Source organism: Schistocerca nitens, chromosome 9, assembly GCF_023898315.1.
Source record: "Schistocerca nitens isolate TAMUIC-IGC-003100 chromosome 9, iqSchNite1.1, whole genome shotgun sequence".
NCBI lineage: Eukaryota > Metazoa > Arthropoda > Insecta > Orthoptera > Acrididae > Schistocerca > Schistocerca nitens.
Genome location: NC_064622.1, coordinates 367314363 through 367335478, shown reverse-complemented (window position 1 = coordinate 367335478; position 21116 = coordinate 367314363). Strand labels below are relative to the sequence as shown.

At 38.6% G+C, this 21116-nt stretch overlaps 1 protein-coding gene across 9 annotated transcripts in view; it reads left to right on the top strand.

Annotated features, from left to right (window-relative positions):
• The window catches only part of LOC126203213 (V-type proton ATPase 116 kDa subunit a 1-like), a 35378-nt gene extending 15322 nt beyond the window's left edge, over positions 1-20056 (top strand). Inside the window, exons 1-6 of one of the 9 annotated variants that reach the window (XR_007540246.1) lie at positions 2867-3240; positions 5312-5421; positions 17061-17176; positions 17358-17465; positions 17599-17833; positions 19375-20056. Coding sequence is in view for 2 of the 9 variants with exons in the window: in XM_049937458.1 (XP_049793415.1) it covers positions 16721-16730; positions 17061-17176; positions 17358-17465; positions 17599-17805 (441 nt within the window). In the remaining 7 variants the exon portion in view is untranslated. The other 8 variants (XR_007540244.1, XR_007540245.1, XR_007540243.1 and 5 more) reach the window with 8 other exon arrangements.
• Positions 20057-21116: the final 1060 nt, after the last annotated feature.

Here is a 21116-nt window from a genome sequence, read left to right as displayed (position 1 = left end):
ACAAGAAAGTGATCCGAATCACAGTCTGCTCCCCTTTGACTTCTGATATCATGTATGCATTTATGATGTTGTTTTTCGATTAATACATGATCAATTTGATTTTTTGTGATGTCATCTCTTGAAGCCCATGTTTGTTTATGTATATCTTTATGTGCAAAATATGTACTTTTGATCAACATGTTTTTGGAAGTGGCAAAGCTAATAAGTTTTGTTCCGTTTTCATTACTCTGCTGATGTAGACTATGAGGTCCAATTGTAGGTCTATAATGAGTTTCATGTCCTAACTTGGCATTGAAATCTCCTAGAATTATTTTAATTGAATTTTTCGAGAATGTATCATATACCTGTTCCAATTTGTTGTAAAATTCTTCTTTAATATTGTCCTCTTTATCCTCTGTTGGAGCATGGCAATTTATAACATTTAAAGTCTTATATTTGCATTGAATCGTAATGTGAGATATCCTTTCATTCACTGCCTCAAATTTCCTAATAAAAGGTAACAATTTGTTGTTTATTATAAATCCTGTCCCTAGTGCATGTATTTGTGTATCATTTCCCCCATACATTATTGTATACTTATTTTTGTTTATACTTCCATTACCCGTCCATCTGGTTTCTTGTACTGCAACTAGATCCATGTATGACATTTGTCAGTGATCCTGATCTATAGAGACTTAATACATTCCATGTTCCCATATTCATAACCTTTAAATTTTGCAAGTTCGTCATCAAGTTTGGTGGCCCAGCATTCTTGTCATTCTGATTCGTAGCAATCCATTTTCTCCTACAGGATCCTGTGATAGGGTCGCTGGCCCTAAGCACAACCCCCAACCTGGAGGACCAGGGTCTTGATTTCGGGGATGCCTACCCCTAGAGCAGTTGCTTTCACTTCAGCTAACGAACTTGCTCTGCCCGGCCTGTTGGTCCGCGGGAGGTATTTGATTTCCCTCCTACCACCCATATCTGGGAGGCGTTCCCCGATCCGCCACCTGGGGACGCGCCCTCTAGGAGTTACAGGCTCTCCCGAGGGCTTTGGTGACTTGCTTATCATTAACGTATACCAGTTGTCCAACCGGGGAAGGGAATCGGCAGTTTAACGTGGAATCCGCACCACATGTTGTTTCTACCGACTCCTCATATCATTGAGAGGTGAAGGCTGGATTAAACGCAGAGTGAAAAATTTATTGGTTCAACTGGGATTCGATCGCGCGGTTCTCGATTTGCAACCACGCACTGTGCCGGTAGACCACCAGGTCCAACAGTTACGAGATGGTAATCGAACTGTATTGGCGGAGTATTTCGTCGTATTTTACGTCAAGTAAATATGCTGTGGTGAAGACTAAGTAAATTCACGTTAAGGGCATCAGTTCCGAACCCAGAAAAATGTGCAGCCAGGGCAGTACCGTAAGTGCAAATCGAACATTAATGCTCTAAGTAAAAATCAAACTCTTCCATCTTTCGTAACGAATTGCTATACATCTAGAAAACAAACCAAAATTGTGAAAACATTTCGTACAAGACTACAGACAAATTTTTATGAGTAAAAATAACCGGGTATGGTAATATACATGGGGTGGATTTACTACATATTAGCACTTTTAACATTTTCTCGTGCAACGTGGCTGCCAGACCTTGGTTCATTCAAAATATTAAGGACCTTGGTCATGTCCAAGGCTACAAATCGGCCAATTATTCAATAATCGATAACTAAAACTTGAATTGTGCAATATGATACTGGCCGATTGCATCAACTTACAAGCTTCTACTGTCTTCTACTGTGTTTCCGCATTCCGCAGCAAGCGACATATGTTAGCAGACGATAAATGTACACGTTTGGGAGAGAAAAGCGTCCAATGTGACGATCTGGCATTACGTCGATTCGTAAGCAAATGACGGTAACGGGAGGATTTCTTAGGTTTTTACTACATATGAACACTTTTCACATTTTCTCGTGCAACGTGGCTGCCAGACGTCGGTTCATGCAAAATCTTAAGGTCCTCGGTCGTGTCCAAGGCACCACAACCGGACAATTACTCAATAATCGATAACTAAAACTTGATTGCATCAAATTAGAAGCTTCTACTGTGTTGCTTGTAGTGTCTCCGCATTCCGCAGCACGCGACGTAAGATAGCAGTCTCAAAAAATGACCTTTTTTCACTCTGCCGTCCACCGAGCCACCTCCATACCACTTTCAACAGAAAAGTTTAACGAGGAGAATAATTTACTTAAAACCATAGCAGTCAATAATGAATGTACGCGTAACATAGTGGACGATATCCTAAAAAAAAGAAAACTGCAACAACTACCACGCTCCACACCTCATGCACTGAAATTAACCCAAACAAAACGTTGTTCTATTCTTTTCATAGGACCCATTTCCTATCAGATTTAGCGCATGCTTCGCAACAAATACAACTGCAATGTTGCCTTCTCTACTAATAATAATCTAAAGAGAAATTTCATTCATAATTTAAAATCCATTCGCTCCCCTACAGAAGGTTCTGGCGTCTTTTAAGTTCATCTGCGATACCTGCTCCTCGTGTTATATAGGACAAACCGGACGTGCTTTCACCATCAGATATAAAGAACATCTTTTGAGATAGAACGACACCAGTCCCTAAAATTCATCCTTTGCCGATCATCTCTTAATTACTGGACACGTGCCTAAAGCCATAGGCGATAATATCCTGCATACCGAAAAGAAGGGACGTAGGTTAGATGTCTTAGAGGAATTGGAGATTTTCAAACATCTCACTCGTCATGATGGCCTCATTCTCAACGAACAGCTGCAGCTGCGAAATAAAAACTTTTTTTGACTGTATAAAGCCATTGCTTGATCTTTGATTCAGATTTCCTCATGCAGTTTACCGAAACGTTGTTTTCCTGTCACATCTTTGCTGTTTCCTTGTATGTCATTACTAACGTTTTTTAAGTTACAAAATGTAACTCTATTTAAAGCAGATAAATATATACTTCATCCCATTATTATTAATGCTTACGTTATGCCTGAATCAGCTGCATCAGAATTTCATGTGTCTAATTCTGAATGTACAGTTGCCTAGTTGTTTCTGCGGCTACTAGATGGCGCTCGTAGCAACACCGTGTTTACTTGCCCACACTTTCTAAAGTGGACACCACAGTCTTGTCGTAACCCTTGTTCACAGTACGAGCAGCCCTTAGCGGCTCGCCGTCTCACAAGTGTTCATGACGTCGCCTTTCCGGCTTAGATCTTTAACATTGTAAGTACTGCATCTTTTCGAGTCAGTACAAACTTTAATTTTATTAGTGTACTATATACCTAATGTTTTAGTACAATTAGTCTAATTCTGAAGGCGACGCTCATGACTTAATATTGTGTCCGAGGGCTTATTTGTTACAATATACAAGACAAATGTACACGTTTGTGAGAGAAAAGCGACCAATGTGACGATCTGGCATTACATCATTATGAAAGCAAATGACGACAACGAGAGATTTTCTTAGCCTTTTACTACATATTAAAGCTTTTCGCAATTCGTCGTGTAATGTGGCTGCCAGACCTTCGTTCATGCAAAATCTAAAGGTCCTCGGTCAGCTGCAACGCACCAAAACCGGCCAATAATTAAAATATCGATAGCTAAAACTTGATTTCAACTACTTCTTACTTGCCGATTGCATCTACTTAGAAGCTTCTATTTTGTTGCATGTAGTGTCACCGCATACCTCAACACGCAACATAAGTTTGCAGACGATAAATGTTATCGTCTCAGAGAGAAAAGCGACCAATGTGACGATCTGGCAGTACGTCCTTACGACAGCAAATAACGAAAACGGGAGGTTTCCTCAGGTTTCTCTTAAATATTTGCTTTGGTTGAGTCATATCAAAGGGAGAAACACAACTCAATGAGTAACAAGCCCAAATATATGCAGCGAAACACGTAATGCGCCTCACGAGGTATGAATGAATACCATGCATTATATGGCAAACAGGAAGTGATACCATAACAACCAATGTAGCCAACCAATGCAGCAGGATATTCACTGCAGATCAACATCAATCACCCGCCATCTAGAGCAAACAGTCCCTGCAATATGTTGTTGTAGCTGAAAAAGTACTCATGGAACCTGTAAAAATTACTTGTGTAGTTAATTATTTCAAAGTAAATGAAAAGACTCAAAGGCATCCAAAACTCGATAAACATACATAAAATTAAAGAGAGAAATCTAAGCAACGATTTTCCGTCAAAAAATAAAAATCAACATCGTATACCCACAACGTCTTTTGTACTTCCCAAAGATCACTTGGTGCAGATGCACTCTTATCTGAATCAACGTGAAGCAGCAAGTAATGAGGGACCCATCTGTAGTGTGTGACAAGTCAGGAATTTGGGTTGGATGTGAAGTGTGCTCAGACAGCTGAAGCATTTTAAGTGATCACTCGGTATGTGGGAAAACCAGGCTGTCTGTCTGACACAGATTTTCACTTTCTGCCATTGAATTTATCAGTGCCAGATTAGAATTTAAATTTTGTCAAGAACCCATTATGTTGTTAACATACTTGCTGAGGTAAGTGTGACAGGACCACTATTTTTCTCTATATAGGCCTACATAAAGGGATAGGGTCAGCAGCAATCTGTGCCTGTTTACTGATGATGCTATGGTTTACAGGAAGGTGTTGCCATTAGGTGACTGTAGGAGGATATGAGATTACTTGGACAGAATTTTTGGCTAATGTGATGAATGTCAGCTAGTTCTAGTTGTGGAAAAATGAGTTAATGCAGATGATTAGCAATAACAAATCCATAAAGTTTGTGAATACAGCACTATTATTGTCCTGCTTGACACAGTCAGGTCATTTAAATGTCTAGGGTAAAACTGTCATGAAATGGGACGAACGTGTTAAGATTGTAGTAGGGAAGGCAAGTGGTCGACTTTAGTTTGTTGGAATAATTTTAGGAAAATGTTGTTCATCTGTGACCCATTTTTTAGTAGTGATAGTGTTTGGAATCCCCACCAATTAGGATTAAATCTAGACATCGAGGCAATTCACTCTCTGGCTTCTATGTTTGTTATTGGTAGGTTCAAATACACATGCAAGTATTACAGATGCGCTTTGGGAATTCAAATGGGAATCGCTGAAGGGAAGATGACATTGTTTCTGGAGAACACTATTGAGACAATTTCGAGAACCAGCATTTGAAGGTGATTGCAGAATGATTCTGCTGTATGGATAGCTAGATTACCTTCTATTAATAGTAAGAGGAAAAATCATTGTTCTGTGTATGAAATAAATCTAAATATACATACATACATACATTCCTTCCATTTCAGCTGGCTGAAAATAAAATCATCTTCATGAACTTTTAAAAGATGAAAACTTCAATCATTCTTGGTGTACTGCATATGCTGTTCGGAGTTCTTCTGAGTCTTTGGAATCACTTGTGAGGTCCTGATTATGTGATTTACTTTAAGTGTCAGATAATGTTTTCCTCATGAACTTTTCTTAGTGTGTGATTTGAAAAATATTGATAGTAATAGTTAAGAGATAATTGTGCCCATAGATTGTTACAAGCATTGATTTATGTGTGTCTTCATTGTGCCCAACATAGTTCACAATAGTGAGAATTACAACGTAATGTTTTCGTGTCTTTTTTTTCACACACACACACACACACACACACACACACACACACACACACACACACACACACACACACACACACACCTTAAATCTGGATAAAATCATGTTCAATTTTTGCCACAAGTTTTAAGCATTGTAGAATAAACTTAAACAAAAAGACTCAGCACATTTATTACAAAACATAAAAGAATTGTTTACCGGACTCTTGTGCTTCAAATGATCATTCCTGATAGATCATTGACAAATGACCATTCCTCCTGGGACATCGTATATATGATAACTTAACACTAGAAACGCCATTTTGTAATAAGAACTATACAACAGATAGGATAGATTGCTACTCAACGTAAAGATGATCCATTGAGTTGCAGACAGGCACAACATAAAGACCAATGAAGAGACTGTTACACATGCAGCTGTCAGCGAAAGCCTTTTTCATCAAAGAAAATGCACACATTGACACAAGCAAGCACACTTTATGCACACTCAGCCGCCACCATCATTAGCTCGAACAGAACACACATTTATTGGTTCTGTGAGAATTTGGCATGTAGAATACAAAACATGACAATCTTGAATAATTGTTGAGCAGTTAGTATATGCCTGCACTGTAAATAATTAATGAGGTAACATGGAACATGAAAAAAATGCTGACAACTTGTTAATAGTGTGTTACACAGTATGGGAGCCTAAGTGCACTCAGTAGCTCCATAATACACACGCATCTTTGTGTACATAAAATACATAAAACCCTAAACAGATGAAAACATTAAGTACCATGAAAATTAATCAAAAAAGCAAGATTTGTATGTTGGCTATCAGCATGCATTGTCGTGAAGTCAGATACAAGGATGATATGTGCCTAGTAACACTGTTAATTAGTACCCATAACTGTTGTTGTTGTGGTCTTCAGTCCTGAGACTGGTTTGATGCAGCTCTCCATGCTACTCTATCCTGTGCAACCTACATCCTTCTGAATCTGCTTAGTGTAATCATCTCTTGGTCTCCCTCTACGATTTTTACCCTCCACGCTGCCCTCCAATACTAAATTGGTGATCCCTTGATGCCTCAGAACATGTCCTACCAACCGATCCCTTCTTCTGGTCAATTTGTGCCACGAACGTCTCTTCTCCCCAATCCTATTCAATACTTCCTCATTAGTTATGTAATCTACCCATCTAATCTTCAGCATTCTTCTGTAGCACCACTTTTCGAAAGCTCCTATTCTCTTCTTGTCCAAACTATTTATCGTCCATGTTTCACTTCCATATATGGCTACACGCCATACAGATACTTTCAGAAATGACTTTCTGACACTTAAATCTATACTCGATGTTAACAAATTTCTCTTCTTCAGAAACATTCTTTGCCATTGCCAGTCTCCATTTTATATCCTCTCTACTTCGACCATCATCAGTTATTTTGCTCCTCAAATAGCAAAACTCCTTTACTACTTTAAGTGTCTCATTTCCTAATCTAATTCCCTCAGCATCACTCGACTTAATTCGACTACACCCATAACTATGAGTATATAATGCACAAAACATTTGCATTAGGGCTCACAGCTGTTTCAATAATAATGCACATACTGCTTACTGATGCAGAATTTATTGTGATACTTATTAGCTTATTATTTGTTCAAAAACGTGTAAAAGATGCAGTTACAATGTGTACTAATAAACTGGAGATGTGATGCTATAGAATGGCACTGTGATTCTAGGGTTGGTCAACACTGAAGAGATTTTTCTGATGTAACTTGGAAAGAAAACTTCAAACCATAATTTAGACACTTTCATTTAAGGCAATCTGCATATCCACATTGCTCATTTGCACCTTCACTATTTAATGAGTTGCCACTCCCATGTACAATAAAACCTTACCCGTTTCAAGCAGCCATTATTAATACTATACCATGGCAGTGCAATGATGATTTTAGTGCCACATCAGATTAATAATTCCACATGACTGTTGTATGAGCATTGAATTTTGTACATCGGCACATGATGCATTCAGTTAACGGATCCTAATTGTTGGGGTCGGGTTAACGACCAGTGGTTTCATATTAACGACACTTACACACAAAATAAGTTCAGAACACAATGTTGATTGTAACACAGTACAGAAACACATTTAAAGAGAGCGAGTGGTACATTCTAATGATCAGCAGTTATCTGTATTTCCTATTCAGCCATGATTGTGACACAACTTTACTATATTAAAGGAAAAACCCTGCTAAGGTTTCAGTGTACAGACTATGTTGGCTAAATATTTTCCTTAGATGCACTCAAACAAATGCTCCATACACCATTAGTCAAATATTACTGCAATTTCAGAGCAGTGGCTGTTTGATTCTAGCCAAGATCCCTACTCACATTTCTTTTCTTCAAATGTGTGTTCTGAATAAATAAGTGTTCGACTAACCGAGTCTTCACTTGCCCCCTTCCAACCCAATCCAGCCCTTGTGGAAGTCTTCAAACATATGTATAAAGTTTTACAATGTTGTTTTCCATTGCCCTTCTTCACGCACTGCTAACACATAATCGTACATGCAAGAAAATAAGAAGAAAAATACACTGAACATTTAAACAACAAAAATGTTTAAAGAACAGCAGTTCAATTTTTACCACAGAATTAAAACTTACTTGCACAGCCAGTGTATTTCATGCTAAGATTTAATGGTTGTGCTATGTACAATAGTTAAAGAAAAGTTTTTATTTACTTAACAAAAAGTGTTACTGTACTGGAAATATGAGGGGCATTCAATAAGTAATGCAACAAAATTTTTCCTGGAAGCAACTTTCTTATTTAAGATGCCAGTAACCATATTGTTTCCCATCCTCTTGGTTGTAAAAACATGTTTCTCTGTAAAACCATGTTTCTCAAAATAATCTATGGGCAATGCGATGGGCTTACGCCAGTTTACTGGGAGCGCCTGCATGCCTGCGTGTACCACTCTGCTGGTTGACATCAGAGTGAATATCCTGTTGCACCAATAACTGCACCATCTTCCACATACTTCCTGCAGAGTGCAAGCCGCATTGAGCCAAACAGATGGAAGTTGGAATGTGTGTGATTGTCAGTAGGCTGTATAAGATACAATAGTCCAATGCAGTTTCGTGAGCAGCTCCTCTTGGATATAGGCTTGTTTTAGGTCTTGGATTGTCATGGAGAAGGAGAATTTTGTTTGCATTTTTGTGGCGACGAACACCCTGAAGTCGTTTCTTCAATTTCCTGAGTGTAGCGCAATAAATGTCAGTTAATTATTGCACTGCAAGGGAGGACATGAAACAGAATAATCCCTTCAGAATTCCAGAACATTGTCACCGTGACTTTAATGGCCGGGTGTACGGCTTTGATCTTTTTCCTCAGAGAAGTGGCGTGGGACGACTCTGTGGATTGCAGTTTTGTTTCCGGTTTAGAGTGACGAACCCATGTTTCATCGCCTGTGATGATGTTTCACAAAAAATTGTCATCAGCCTCGTAGCACGCAAGCAGTTCTCCACAGATGGTCCTTCCTTGCTCTTTATGGTCTTCTGTTAGGTGGTGTGGAATCCAGTGGGCACACATCTTTGAGTAACCCATCTAGTGGATGACTGTGACATCACTATCAACAGATGTCCAGTTGAGCAGTGAAGTGTTTTGATTGTGAACAGTCACCCACCTCGACTGAGAGTACAAGTTCCAAGATTGTAGGAGTCCTAGCTGTGTGCAGCTGCTGGCACGTGGGAGATTAGATAAGTTTGCTTAACCTTGTTGCGATGGTGACGAATGCCTGCCCAATGACTCACCGTGCTTTTGTTCACTGCCAGGTCTCTGTAGACATCCTGCCAAAATAAACGCAGTGACAGCTCCCTGCTCGGAATACTCCTCTGTTACAGACACCATTTTGAAGACTACACACAGTACTGCCACCTATCAAACTTGATGAGCTATGGCGGCAGAAGTGGCAATATTCCACAATTTCCCACAACAAATTGCGCATATCTCAACCAAAATTTGTGGAGAAAGAAATGTTTGTTGCATTACATATTGAATTCCCCTCATATTTATGGCATTGAATGCTGTGTGGTGCATCGTAAATGAAACAAAAATGCCAATTAATTGTTTCGTTAAAGAATAAACTTTTGAGGTTATCCATACTCAGTTATCTCAGCTCCTGGTTAAAAAAGTAGAATGTATAAAAATGTCACCAGTAAGACAGCTTTACAGAACAAATTGGTTTGCTTGTGGGGGAAAAGCAAAAATAGTTGACATCACACAAGATATACAGAATGTGGTCATATGATACATTGATGCACTTCAATAAATGGATTAATTTGGGAAACATTCACAAGAAATTTTTAAATAGAGGCTCAGTATTAGGTCAAATTGACCTAAAAATAAAATAAAATTGAAAAGATTGCGAGCAGTAGATATTGGGAAGTGTTAAAGATAACATGACAGTGTTCTTTCTATAGCTTGCTTTTACTCATCAGGTACCTTCTTGCAGAGTGTGTGTGTGTGTGTGTGTGTGTGTGTGTGTGTGTGTGTGTGTGTGTGTGTGTGTGTGTGTGTGTGTGTTGGGGAGGGGAGGTGTTGATAGAAAAATTAAACAAAAGCTTGTCAATATTAAAGCTCCATCATTTTGAATAAAATTGTTGAGCTTTTAACAGTTCTCTGCCATCATATTCAGCAATAAAATTACTTACTTGGGACTGGCACACTATCCTGGTTATATAGGAAGATCAGCAGAATCTAGAAAATTCCAGAGTGGGGGGGCAAGATGACACTTTGTTTATAGATGGGTAACAGGAGGGAATGACTGACACTTACAGGGAGGCGGAACTGGCAGTTTCAAATGTGGTGTTGGTGTCCCTCAGCATGTGACACCATTTAGTTCTGCGACACTCTCCTGTGGTAGGTTTCAGACCATGCTGGCTTGCCCGTGTAAGAAGCAGAATACAGAACCAACCGTGACACTCATTTTATCCCTGAAGACAAGTGGTAGAGACACTATTAAAAGCTTGAGAGTTTTATCTGAAATGACAGTCGTGTTCAGAAAAGACTTTTCTTTATGAATGTAGGAAGCCACCCTGTAAATGCTTGATAGGGTAACTAGTAGGTAACAACATATCCAGTTTAATGTAATGTATGTAATTAGGCAAAAGGGATCTGATAGTGTGACCTGAAGCCTTGTTAAGTAATCGCTGAAGTCTGGTAACTTGAAAATATACAGGAGATGATCTGGAATTATTTTCAGTAGTATGGTAATATGAAGGGCTCATCAGTTTGTCAGAAGGAACTGGTACGTCAGAACCACAAGAAAGGTTGTTTAAAGAACACAAACATTATCTTTAGAGTATCACTAAGTGTAGCTAATGGATCAGACAGTAGTAAAATTCAGAGCAGAAATGTATGTTGTTTACTTGCTGCTAGTGTGACTAAAATACCTATTTTCAGTGGGAGAGACTAAAGCATTGCAAGGTGTACAATGTCTGCTCTCTTCTTCAAAATTTAGACTTTGTATGACCCAAGATAAGCCAAGAGAGGTGACAAAAAGTGCCCCCACGTGTTCCTATGGGTTCACATCAGCCAAATTTGGTGCCGAGACATGAATGTAAATTCACTATTGTGCTCCTAAAACGAATGTAGCACTGTTCTAGTCTTGTGACACCGTCAGTTATCCTGCTAGATGAGGCCATGAAGTGCGAAGACACGCTGGAGGTGCACAATAATGTTCTCAGCTGTCAGGGTGCCTTTGATTACTACCATAGTTGCCCTGTAAGTCCATGTGAATGTCCCCACTGAATGGTGTGCTCCAAAACACTTCAGCTTGCACCAGTCTTCTACTGTCATCAGTTCTGCCACAGATTGCACCTACCCTAATTTACAGATTGGGCAAGCCTCTGACCTACACATTCTGTGATGCAGCAGGGACATCCAACACCATGTTGTCTAATTGTTGTTTCACTGTCCGTCAACCACATTCCATAAATGCTCACATAACACTAATGGCTACCCAGCTTCACCATTTCAGAGGTGCTCAATCAGAGTCGCTGGACCCTAATAATCTGCCCTTTCACAAAATTGCTTAGGTCAATGTATTTTGTCATTTGCAGCCTGTATTGTTGCTAGTTGTAGATCGAAAATGATAGTTATGGAAGAGGGTCCTGTACTCAGCGTGCAGTGCTTGCAAAAGAGCAAAGAGAGTGCAGAGATTTTCTTCAAAATAGAAGCTTCAGAATAGAAGCTTCAAATCTGAAGATGTCTTTACAATGGGATGTTAAGGACTGGTCATCTTAAATTTTTGGCAGACTTGTAAGATTTGAAGGTCAGTGCCAGGACAGAAGTTTCGTAAAGCAATAAGACATATAAAAAAATTTAAATGTCCTATTAAAATTACATGATTTCTGGGCACTAACAAGTATAAAGCAAGTATAATTTAGGTGCAAAATCATTGAAAGATTGGTTCAGATCTCGGCATCTTGTTTTTTAAATATATTTATTGAAAAAAGGAAATGGAAATTAACAAATATTGAATCATACGAGGTGTAAAACTTTGCTTCTGGCTTTTTTCCCCCAATATTTGATGCTTTAATGAAACAAATTGGTTACACATGACCTAACAGGTGATAGTCAGAGGGAGCAATGTCTGGAGAATATGGCGGGTGGGTAGGACTTCCCATTTTAACATTTCCAAGTTTTTGACCTCCTTTGAAACGAGGGGTGAAGCGTTGTCATGCTGCAAAATCACTTTGTCCCTCTCCATGTATTGCGGCAGTTTGTCTTTTAATGCTCTGCTCAGACACATTAATTGCATTCGATAACGAGCACCTGTGATGGTTTCACTTGGTTTTAACACCTCATACTACACAACGCTGAGCTGGTCCCAACAAATGCAGAGTGTGATTTTGGAGTTGGGAATATTCGGTTTGGCCATCTACATGGAAGCCGGGATACTCCCATGATTTTTTGCATTTAGGGTTATCGTAATGAACCCATTTTTTGTACCCGGTCACAATGCGATGCAGAAAGCCCTTCCGTTTTTGTCTCTGAAGCGACTGCTCACAAACACACAAATGCCGTTCAACATCTCTTGGTTTCAGCTCACGCAGGACCCAAGTTCCTTCTTTCTGAATGATGCCCATAGCCTTGAGATGAGATGTTTTGAAATGGCTTTCTGTGTCACCCCCCCCCCCTCCCCCCCCCCCCCACTAATCGTGCCAATTCTTATTGAGTTTGACGCTAGTCTTCACTCGGCAATGTCTCCAATTCTGCATCTTCGAAAACATTCTCTCTCCCACCCCTATGCCGATCTACGACGATAAAATCACCGTTCTTGAGGTGTTGAAAGCACTCAGGATACGTTCTTTTACTAATAGCGTCCTTACCATATGTACTTGAGAGCATTCGATGAGGCTCAGCTTGTGTTTCCTTCATATTGAAGCACAATCATAACACCACCTGTAAATGACGAGAATTAGGCTCATAAACTGACGTCTTCAATCAAGAACAACTTTATGATGCAGACAAAAATTGACTAATGTTTGAATGAGGCTTTGTTGACTGAGGTCCAAGCTAACTGCCTGACGTCTGCAATCTGTTTCTTTCGTCTGCTACTTACCATTGTCGCCACCTAATGGCAAACTTTTTATATTTAATTAGTGTTAGTGTGAAAATAACACATGCAAAATACTTTTTGTTAAATGATAAAAAAATTATATACTCCATGACCATAAACCACCAAGATACAGGGCGAACTCCAAAAGTAGTTTCTTTACTTAAACGTCCACACTATATATATGTCTCTATGCACTGGCAGAGAACAACTGTGGGCAGGTAGATGTGACACCCTTCAAAGGTGGGTAAACTTTCTGCATTTCTACCGTCTGGAAGTACTTTAGATTGATCAGCCAAGATGACTAAAGAAGCTAAGATCGGGTGTTTGTAAATCCAGGGACAATCTTGTCCAATGGAAATTTTCCAGTGGAATGGCTCTGTAAAATGTGGAGGACAACAAAGAATGGATCACCTGTGCCACTGCTTATGCTGCCCTGAGTTGTGCAGTCGTGTAGTGATGGATAGCTGATGAAGACTGAAGGCAGTGCAGTTGCTGTGGCCCAGTTATGGGCCAAGATCATGTAGTTGATTATGTAAACCATGTAAATTGTGGTTTTAGTGGTATCACATAATATGGTAGAATTTTGTATGGCTTCTGGCTTGAGTAAATAAACCTCTAGATTCAAATAATATTTTGTTTTTTCCAACTGATGTTTCACATTTGAGTAACAAAATTTAATTTGTGACTACTTGGATTTTCATGCAGATAGTAATTTAAAATAAATAGATAAATTTTTATTAACAAATTTGAGTCCATATTATTTGGTAACTATCATTTCTGTTGGTTAATTAATGAGAAATTCAGAAAAGTAAGAATGAATGTTATACTTGTAGTGAGATTCAAAAAATCATCATGATTATAGTCTGCTTACGCTATGCATGTAGCTGCCAACAAATTTGTAAATAAAACATAAATGTCTCATATTTAAGAATGCTTGGAAAGCATCTAGTCTTCAGATGAGATTTTTTAAAAATTGTCTTGTACCCCTTAAGGAAATGGATGGAGTTTCAGATCTCATTTGGCTGTCTTGCTGTAGGTATGCATTGATGATTTCTTCAAGGCAACAGCAAATATTTGTAAGACTTGACACGGAACTGACTGTTGTTAATAAACAGGGGGCTGCTCATCATAAAAAAGCTGGAAACCGTGATTTTGATGCACCAATCGATTGTTAGTACATGTCTGCAAGTGTCTCTCCCTCATGCTGTGTTGAGTACTTGCGTGTGTCATTATGTTTGAGTGAGTAAGACGAGCACATGTGTTTACTGACTAGATGAGTACAACACACACAAACAAACAAAAGTTCATGGAAAACATGCGCAGGACTGTTAGTGTAAGAGATTGTCTGGAAGTATTTTGGTAAAATCTCCAGCAAAGTGTACAATGCAAAACTTAGTGGCAAAATGGTACCAAACAGGTACTGTAGTGCATAAAAACTGTAATCCCACATCAGTCTTACTATGATTATTTTCTGTGCCAGATTTATTTTGCCCAGACTGTAGATCTCATTGTGTATGGGTTGTTGAACCCTAACCTCTCTCCTTTCCATATCTCTGTTCATCCTTAGTTGTTCCTAGACACAAGTGATCTTCGCAAGTTGCGATTGGTATCATGGAAGTAACTGTTAACTTGCTCATAGCAGGATTAAGAGAATGAAGCTGTGATGTGTAGGTTTTCTTGATGCATCAAAATTGATACGTCCCATGTTACCCAATCATATTTTACAGCTTGTATGTATTTGTAATTCACTAGAATTCTCTTACTAATTTCTTCAGTTCCATATGTCATAGAAAATATATATGTGACAGGGTGCTCAGTAAGAGAGTTAATTAAATATAAACCAGAATTTTCTTAAGTTTATTTAAGCTTTAGAAAAATTCATACACACAAAATTACTTTTCTGTGAGGTCAACTGACTTGGAAACACATTTTCTCCTGTGGTTAGACAGTGTCTTGATCTGTTTCTGTAAAATGAATGTGGCTTTGGCAGCAGCCAGTTGTCCATGAAGGCTTTGACAGCACCATTATTGTCAAATGTGTGCAGACTGCTTTTATTAGTGGTCCAAACAAATGAAACATGTAGGGCGTTAAGTCCAGACTGTAGAGAGCATGTTCTACTGTGGTCCACAACAGTTTCTGATTTTTTTTTTTTGTTGAGTTTGGGCAGCTGTGTTCGGTCAAGCATTGTCATGTTTTGTTTGGTCCAGTAGCAATTTGAGCAACTGTTATTCAGTGGTTGTCTTCAGTAAGCTGGCTAACAGTGTGGATGTTATGTCATGCTAGTCCTTGTGCGAAGTTGGTGAGCTGCCTTCTCAATTGCTTCTTGTCCTGATAAAAATGTTTGTGCCATACATACTCTTGAGTCTTTCTCAGGGTGTTGTCTCTGAAATGTGCTGCAAGTCTTTCCAAAAAGTTGAACAGTTTTACAACCTTTATTGTGACAAACTTTATTATAATGTGTTGTGCAACAGAGGACACTACCTTTCGCTCTGACGTTACTGTTTCTTCAGTCAATCTAGCTGTGGAGAACAGCCATTGGAAACCAAAGCAACAATGAGGAGAGATCGCACCACTCTCCGTTTACAAAAAGGCACACAAAACAAAAATTCTGATATATATTTGATCCAACCTTGCACTTACTTCCTGATGGTGAAATTCTGAGTATCACTGATAGAAGCACTTGAAGAAGAAGAAGAAGAAGAAGAAGAAGAAGAAGAAGAAGATGATGATGATGTCACACACTTCCAGAACTTCTGTATTCTTTCTTTAGGAGGGCAGTTAGATAGGGTGGACAAAGTTGAAGTGAGGGCAGTGTCTGAGGCCAGGTTGTGAACGACCTAGCTGTTGAGAAAAAGATGAAACAAAGGTTAGCGAGAAAGCAGGTAAGAGTGAGTAGTAGTGTTGGATTTTCACACTACCTTTGACTTCCTACTTTCTCCAACATCTTTCATCTCTGCCTCCTATCACGCTTACAATAGGTGGGTCTGAGCAAGCTGCCACTCCTTTCCAGCCTTCCCAAACTAATGCCACTTCCATCTCTAATGAAGGAATTCATATGTTCCCCACACTTGTAATAGTTTTCTATTCTTTTAAGTTTATCCATCAGCAGTACTTTGTATTTTGCCAGCTGTAACTATGTTTTGGTGATGATTTTCTGAATTGAATTTTCCTTTTGGTACATAGTGTACATGTGTTAATTTTGATGTTAGTTTTCATCAAAGTCCATTTGAGTAATTCACATATCACTCTCATATTTGTTTTACAATAGAGTATTGACTCCATGTTTATTAAACAGGTGATGATAAGGCAAATTTATTTACATGGCTCCATTTGTGTTCTCCAGGTATTTCAAAAATTCCATTAACATCATATGTGAGTTCGTCCCACAGATAACTTTTTGCCGGCCGAAGTGGCCGTGCGGTTAAAGGCGCTGCAGTCTGGAACCGCAAGACCGCTACGGTCGCAGGTTCGAATCCTGCCTCGGGCATGGGTGTTTGTGATGTCCTTAGGTTAGTTAGGTTTAACTAGTTCTAAGTTCTAGGGGACTAATGACCTCAGCAGTTGAGTCCCATAGTGCTCAGAGCCATTTTTATAACTTTTTGATTTTCTTGTTCCTCTACATGTGTATCTTGATGTTTGTCAAATGGGTGAATTATGGACCGACATTTGGTAAGTGATAATTAAATTTTGGACATTTTGAAATTCTACTATAGTAGACAGCATTTGTGATTACAGTGGAGGTTTTGTTAAAGTCGTCTTGGTTTTCACTTTCGGAGCATTAGAATAAATTTATAGCTTGTGATTTGATAGATGACTAAACACAACCTTTCCTTTTTCAGGTTTCACAGCAGGCCCTGCGTGTGCTCCATCAATGTTAATCACTTTCATCAATATGGTATTGTTCAAAGGTAGTGTTCCTCCCAAAGGTTGTGATGAGTTCATGTATAGTGGACAGGTGAGCAAGAGTGAAAAAAAGTTTCATTGAATTTGTTTGGTTTCACTCTACATTATCTTCAGTCTTACCTCAAATAGAATTAATCTGTGTTTTCAAACAAGCCCTGGAAATTAATTTCACCAGTTTCGCATTTTTCAGTTACTTTTAGTATATGCAATTTCTTCTTTCTTCTGTATTGCAGAAAGGCTTGCAGAGGTTCTTTGTTGTTCTTTCTCTACTATGTGTTGCTTGGATGCTTCTTGCAAAACCCACTGTTTTGATAATGAGGCACTGCAAAGCCCACCAAACGGTAAGTAATAATCTGTACCCCCTGCAATGTTTTGAGGCATTTGACACATTTGAGGGTAAATATCTCTCAGGAGATGATACTGTTGAGTCAGTTTGCTCTTTCATTTAACACACAATCTTCTGACTTTCCCCAGCTTTCAAGCCATCTCGTACCTGCAGAGAACGGCATGGATGTGGAGGTGGGATCGATGTCAGGGACAGCACACAAGGACAGTGCAGATGGGGCTCCCGCACCACGGAGCAGTGAAGACCACAACCTTGGAGAAATCTTCATCCATCAGGGCATCCACACAATAGAGTACGTGCTAGGCTCTGTCTCTCACACTGCCTCTTATCTGTGACTTTGGGCACTGTCACTGGCGCACGTCCGTAAGTATAAGTGGCTATCTTTTACTTGTTTTTCAAATAATTTATTTCACTATGGCAATATATTTTAAATATAGAGTAGGACAAATTATATTTCATAGAGGTGCCACTGAAAGTAATAAACTTTGGTGGCACTTAGTCTAATTAGAGGTCCTTCACTTCACATTGTCACCGATGAGATGAGATGCATAATGCCTTCCCCAGTGCAGTGCATATTGGTGAGGGAGCACCTTGCTTATTTCGCCAGATGATATCATTAACTTGGCATTTTTGTAACTTAAGAGGGGACTGAAAGTCAGTGTTGGGATGTAAATTCCTTAAGCAGAACAATACATCACTTCAGAGTTGTGTGTTTTGGAGTTCTACATGTTGAGCTTTTCCACAAAGCCGCCAAGCTAAGCACAGACTCACTGGATGGGAAACAATTTTTTCCTTACTTTCTAAAAATTCCATATTTATTATAGAATAGAAGTTTATTGTCTCTTAACCTACAGTTTCAAGCTATTGACTTAATGTACAGGAGATTTGTCAAAACACAAAAACTGGTTTATACTTTTCCTTGTAATATCAGTAATATATGGTACTGAATAATTAATTAAGCAATTAATTTTTAAAAGTTTGTTACTTTTGAAGAAAAATTATTAAGTCCTAAGTACTTATCAAATATTTAGATTGTCATTTATGAATTCTTCTACTGAATAGCAACATTTTGCACTAGTTTCTCATATAAGGTTTTTCAGTGTTTTAAATTTATGCTGAGCAATTCTCATCCTTTAACTTTGTTATAAATTTTCATGGAGTTTGAGCACACAGTTTTAAATGATCGGTGGGCACAAAATTATTTTGATTTCTGGTGTTGCAATCATGTTGAAAATGATTTGCTACAAATAAATCAGGGGTACTGTGTACAAAGATAATCAGCTCATATGTACAGTGAGGGAACACTTAATATGCTAAGAATTGTTAGGAGTGGTTGGCATGATTTTCTTCGCCCTACATTGTTCGTATTTGTAATTATGGTTTTCTGAAGTTTTAGTATTAGACACACATTGTTTGAGTTAACACAAAATAAAATTCCATACCTTACTACCAACCCAAAGTAGCTGTGATATACTACTTTTCTTGGGCCCATACTGGTATCATTTTACAATATCTTCATTGCAAATGCTAGGCCATTTAATTTATTTGCAAGATGCTGTATATGTGATCCCCATGATAGATTTTTATCTAGTTGCATTCCTAGGAATCTCACATAGTTAGCTTCCTGCAAATCCTGGTATCTGTGACTGTCCTAGATATAATTTTGCTTGTTTTGTATTAAACTCCATTAACTCATTCTTTTCCATGTTTAATTTTAACAAATTTAAATCAAACAAGGTATCTAATTTTGTTAAAGTATTTAATACAGATTGTGGAATTTGGTCTGTACCGTTACTTTCAATTTAATTTCAAATTTAATGGAAATGTTAATTGGCAAATATTGAAGCATTATTTTAATAAATCAAATATCAAATATGAAATAAAAATGAAATACTTCATTTTAGGGTCCTGTGCCTCTGTTGGCAGAAATGTGTCTAGCTCCAACTACAGCCCCGTGGTCAGAGTTTAATTCCTGTCATGCAGCTGTAATCACATTGGACATGTTTTTAACAAGAATCACCAGAGTACAAAAGATGGCCCCACCAATGCACTGGCCTTTTGCACCTCCTGTATGTGGTACTGCTGCCGTCTGTATATGTGCACACCATTGCCCCGTGACTTCTGTCGTCTCAGTGTATACAGCAAGTGTAATCTGTTCATGCAATGAGTGGGGTGCCATTTGTCTTTGGTTGATCTGAAGCACTCACTAATTTTGTGTCGGTGAGTATCTACACTGTCTCGATGCTGTGCTTTCAAAGAATGTGGCCGATTCCGTCCGTCACCCTGTGGATATACATCAGAAATGCTGCGACTGGAATTTCTCCTTTGAAGGTCTCATTTTGCCAGGTATTGTGGTTTACCACATTAATCCTTCATGAAACATCCATTGTGTTTCAAAAATTGTCTTGCATTGGAGCTGATGTGGCCTTTTTCACTTGTTAAAAGTATGGTGATCATATGATGATTCTAGAGGTTACGTAAATACCAAGCTATAACAGTAGGTTTGCAATATGTGATATAGCACATAGTACAGTAAGTTACTGCAAATGTTGAGTTATCTGAAAAATCAATTACCTGAATGCTAAATTTTAATGTTTTATTTATTGAGGAAAGGTGTTTGATTTGGTTGACTAACGTATTCCCTTGAACACCTTGGAAGATGTAGTTGCAGACTGGAAGGACAAAAGAGCGATAAAGGGGCTGTATAAAAGCAAGAACAAGTGCAGAAAATTGTCAGTGAGGAAACATATGGGAGGTGGTAGACAAGGATATTGCTGGAACAACCTGACTGATTAAAACCACGGAACTTTGCTTGTTGTGGGAAAGTCCTTTGTTATTGAGCTACCCGAGCATGACTCATGCCAGCTCTCACAGCCTTACATGTAAATTTTCAGAAGTTCATGTCGGGAGTGTAGTATTATAAAGCAATGAATTGCGGACAGTCAGAAAGAAAGAGAGAGGAATAATCCTGTGGTGGTTTTGAAATATGGTAGTGGAAAAAATACATAAAGTGAAATGGAGTGACAATGATGAAGGATGAAGTGCTTCTAGGAATAGAAGAGGACAGAAAAGGTATGGAATGATATGAATAAGGAAAGTATCTCAGCTATAATGTATATATTGTAGAAAAATTATCTGCAACAAAGTCATAAAACGAAATACAGTAAGAAAGGGAGGGGGAAGAACATTGACAATTAGGATTGCTGGACAACATGAAAAATGGATGCACTTAGCAGGTAAGGAAAAAGGCAGAGGGAAGAGGAGAAAATCCATTTGATACCTGTCATGATACCATTAGAGGTGTTCCAGCCAGGAAGATCATGATTGTATAAGCTATAGCCTTGTTATTAGGTCATCTTTCAGTGTTACTCATCTCCCATAATTTTCTTTGCTTTCTTTCATAGAGTGACATGAAAATTTAGTAATGGTGCTGATAAATAACGCCACGGACACAGCTCAGGTTCTCATCAAAGAATTACTTGCACAGCAGCATTTGAGGAGATAGTGTCAGATTGCTAGGGAACAGATTTATTAATAAGAACCCATCAGCTTTGAATAACACGTTGTGGAATGTGTTGATGCAGCAGTTACACACTGTCAAGAAACGTGTTTAAGTAATGCCGTTAGGTGATTTTGAACTCGGAGT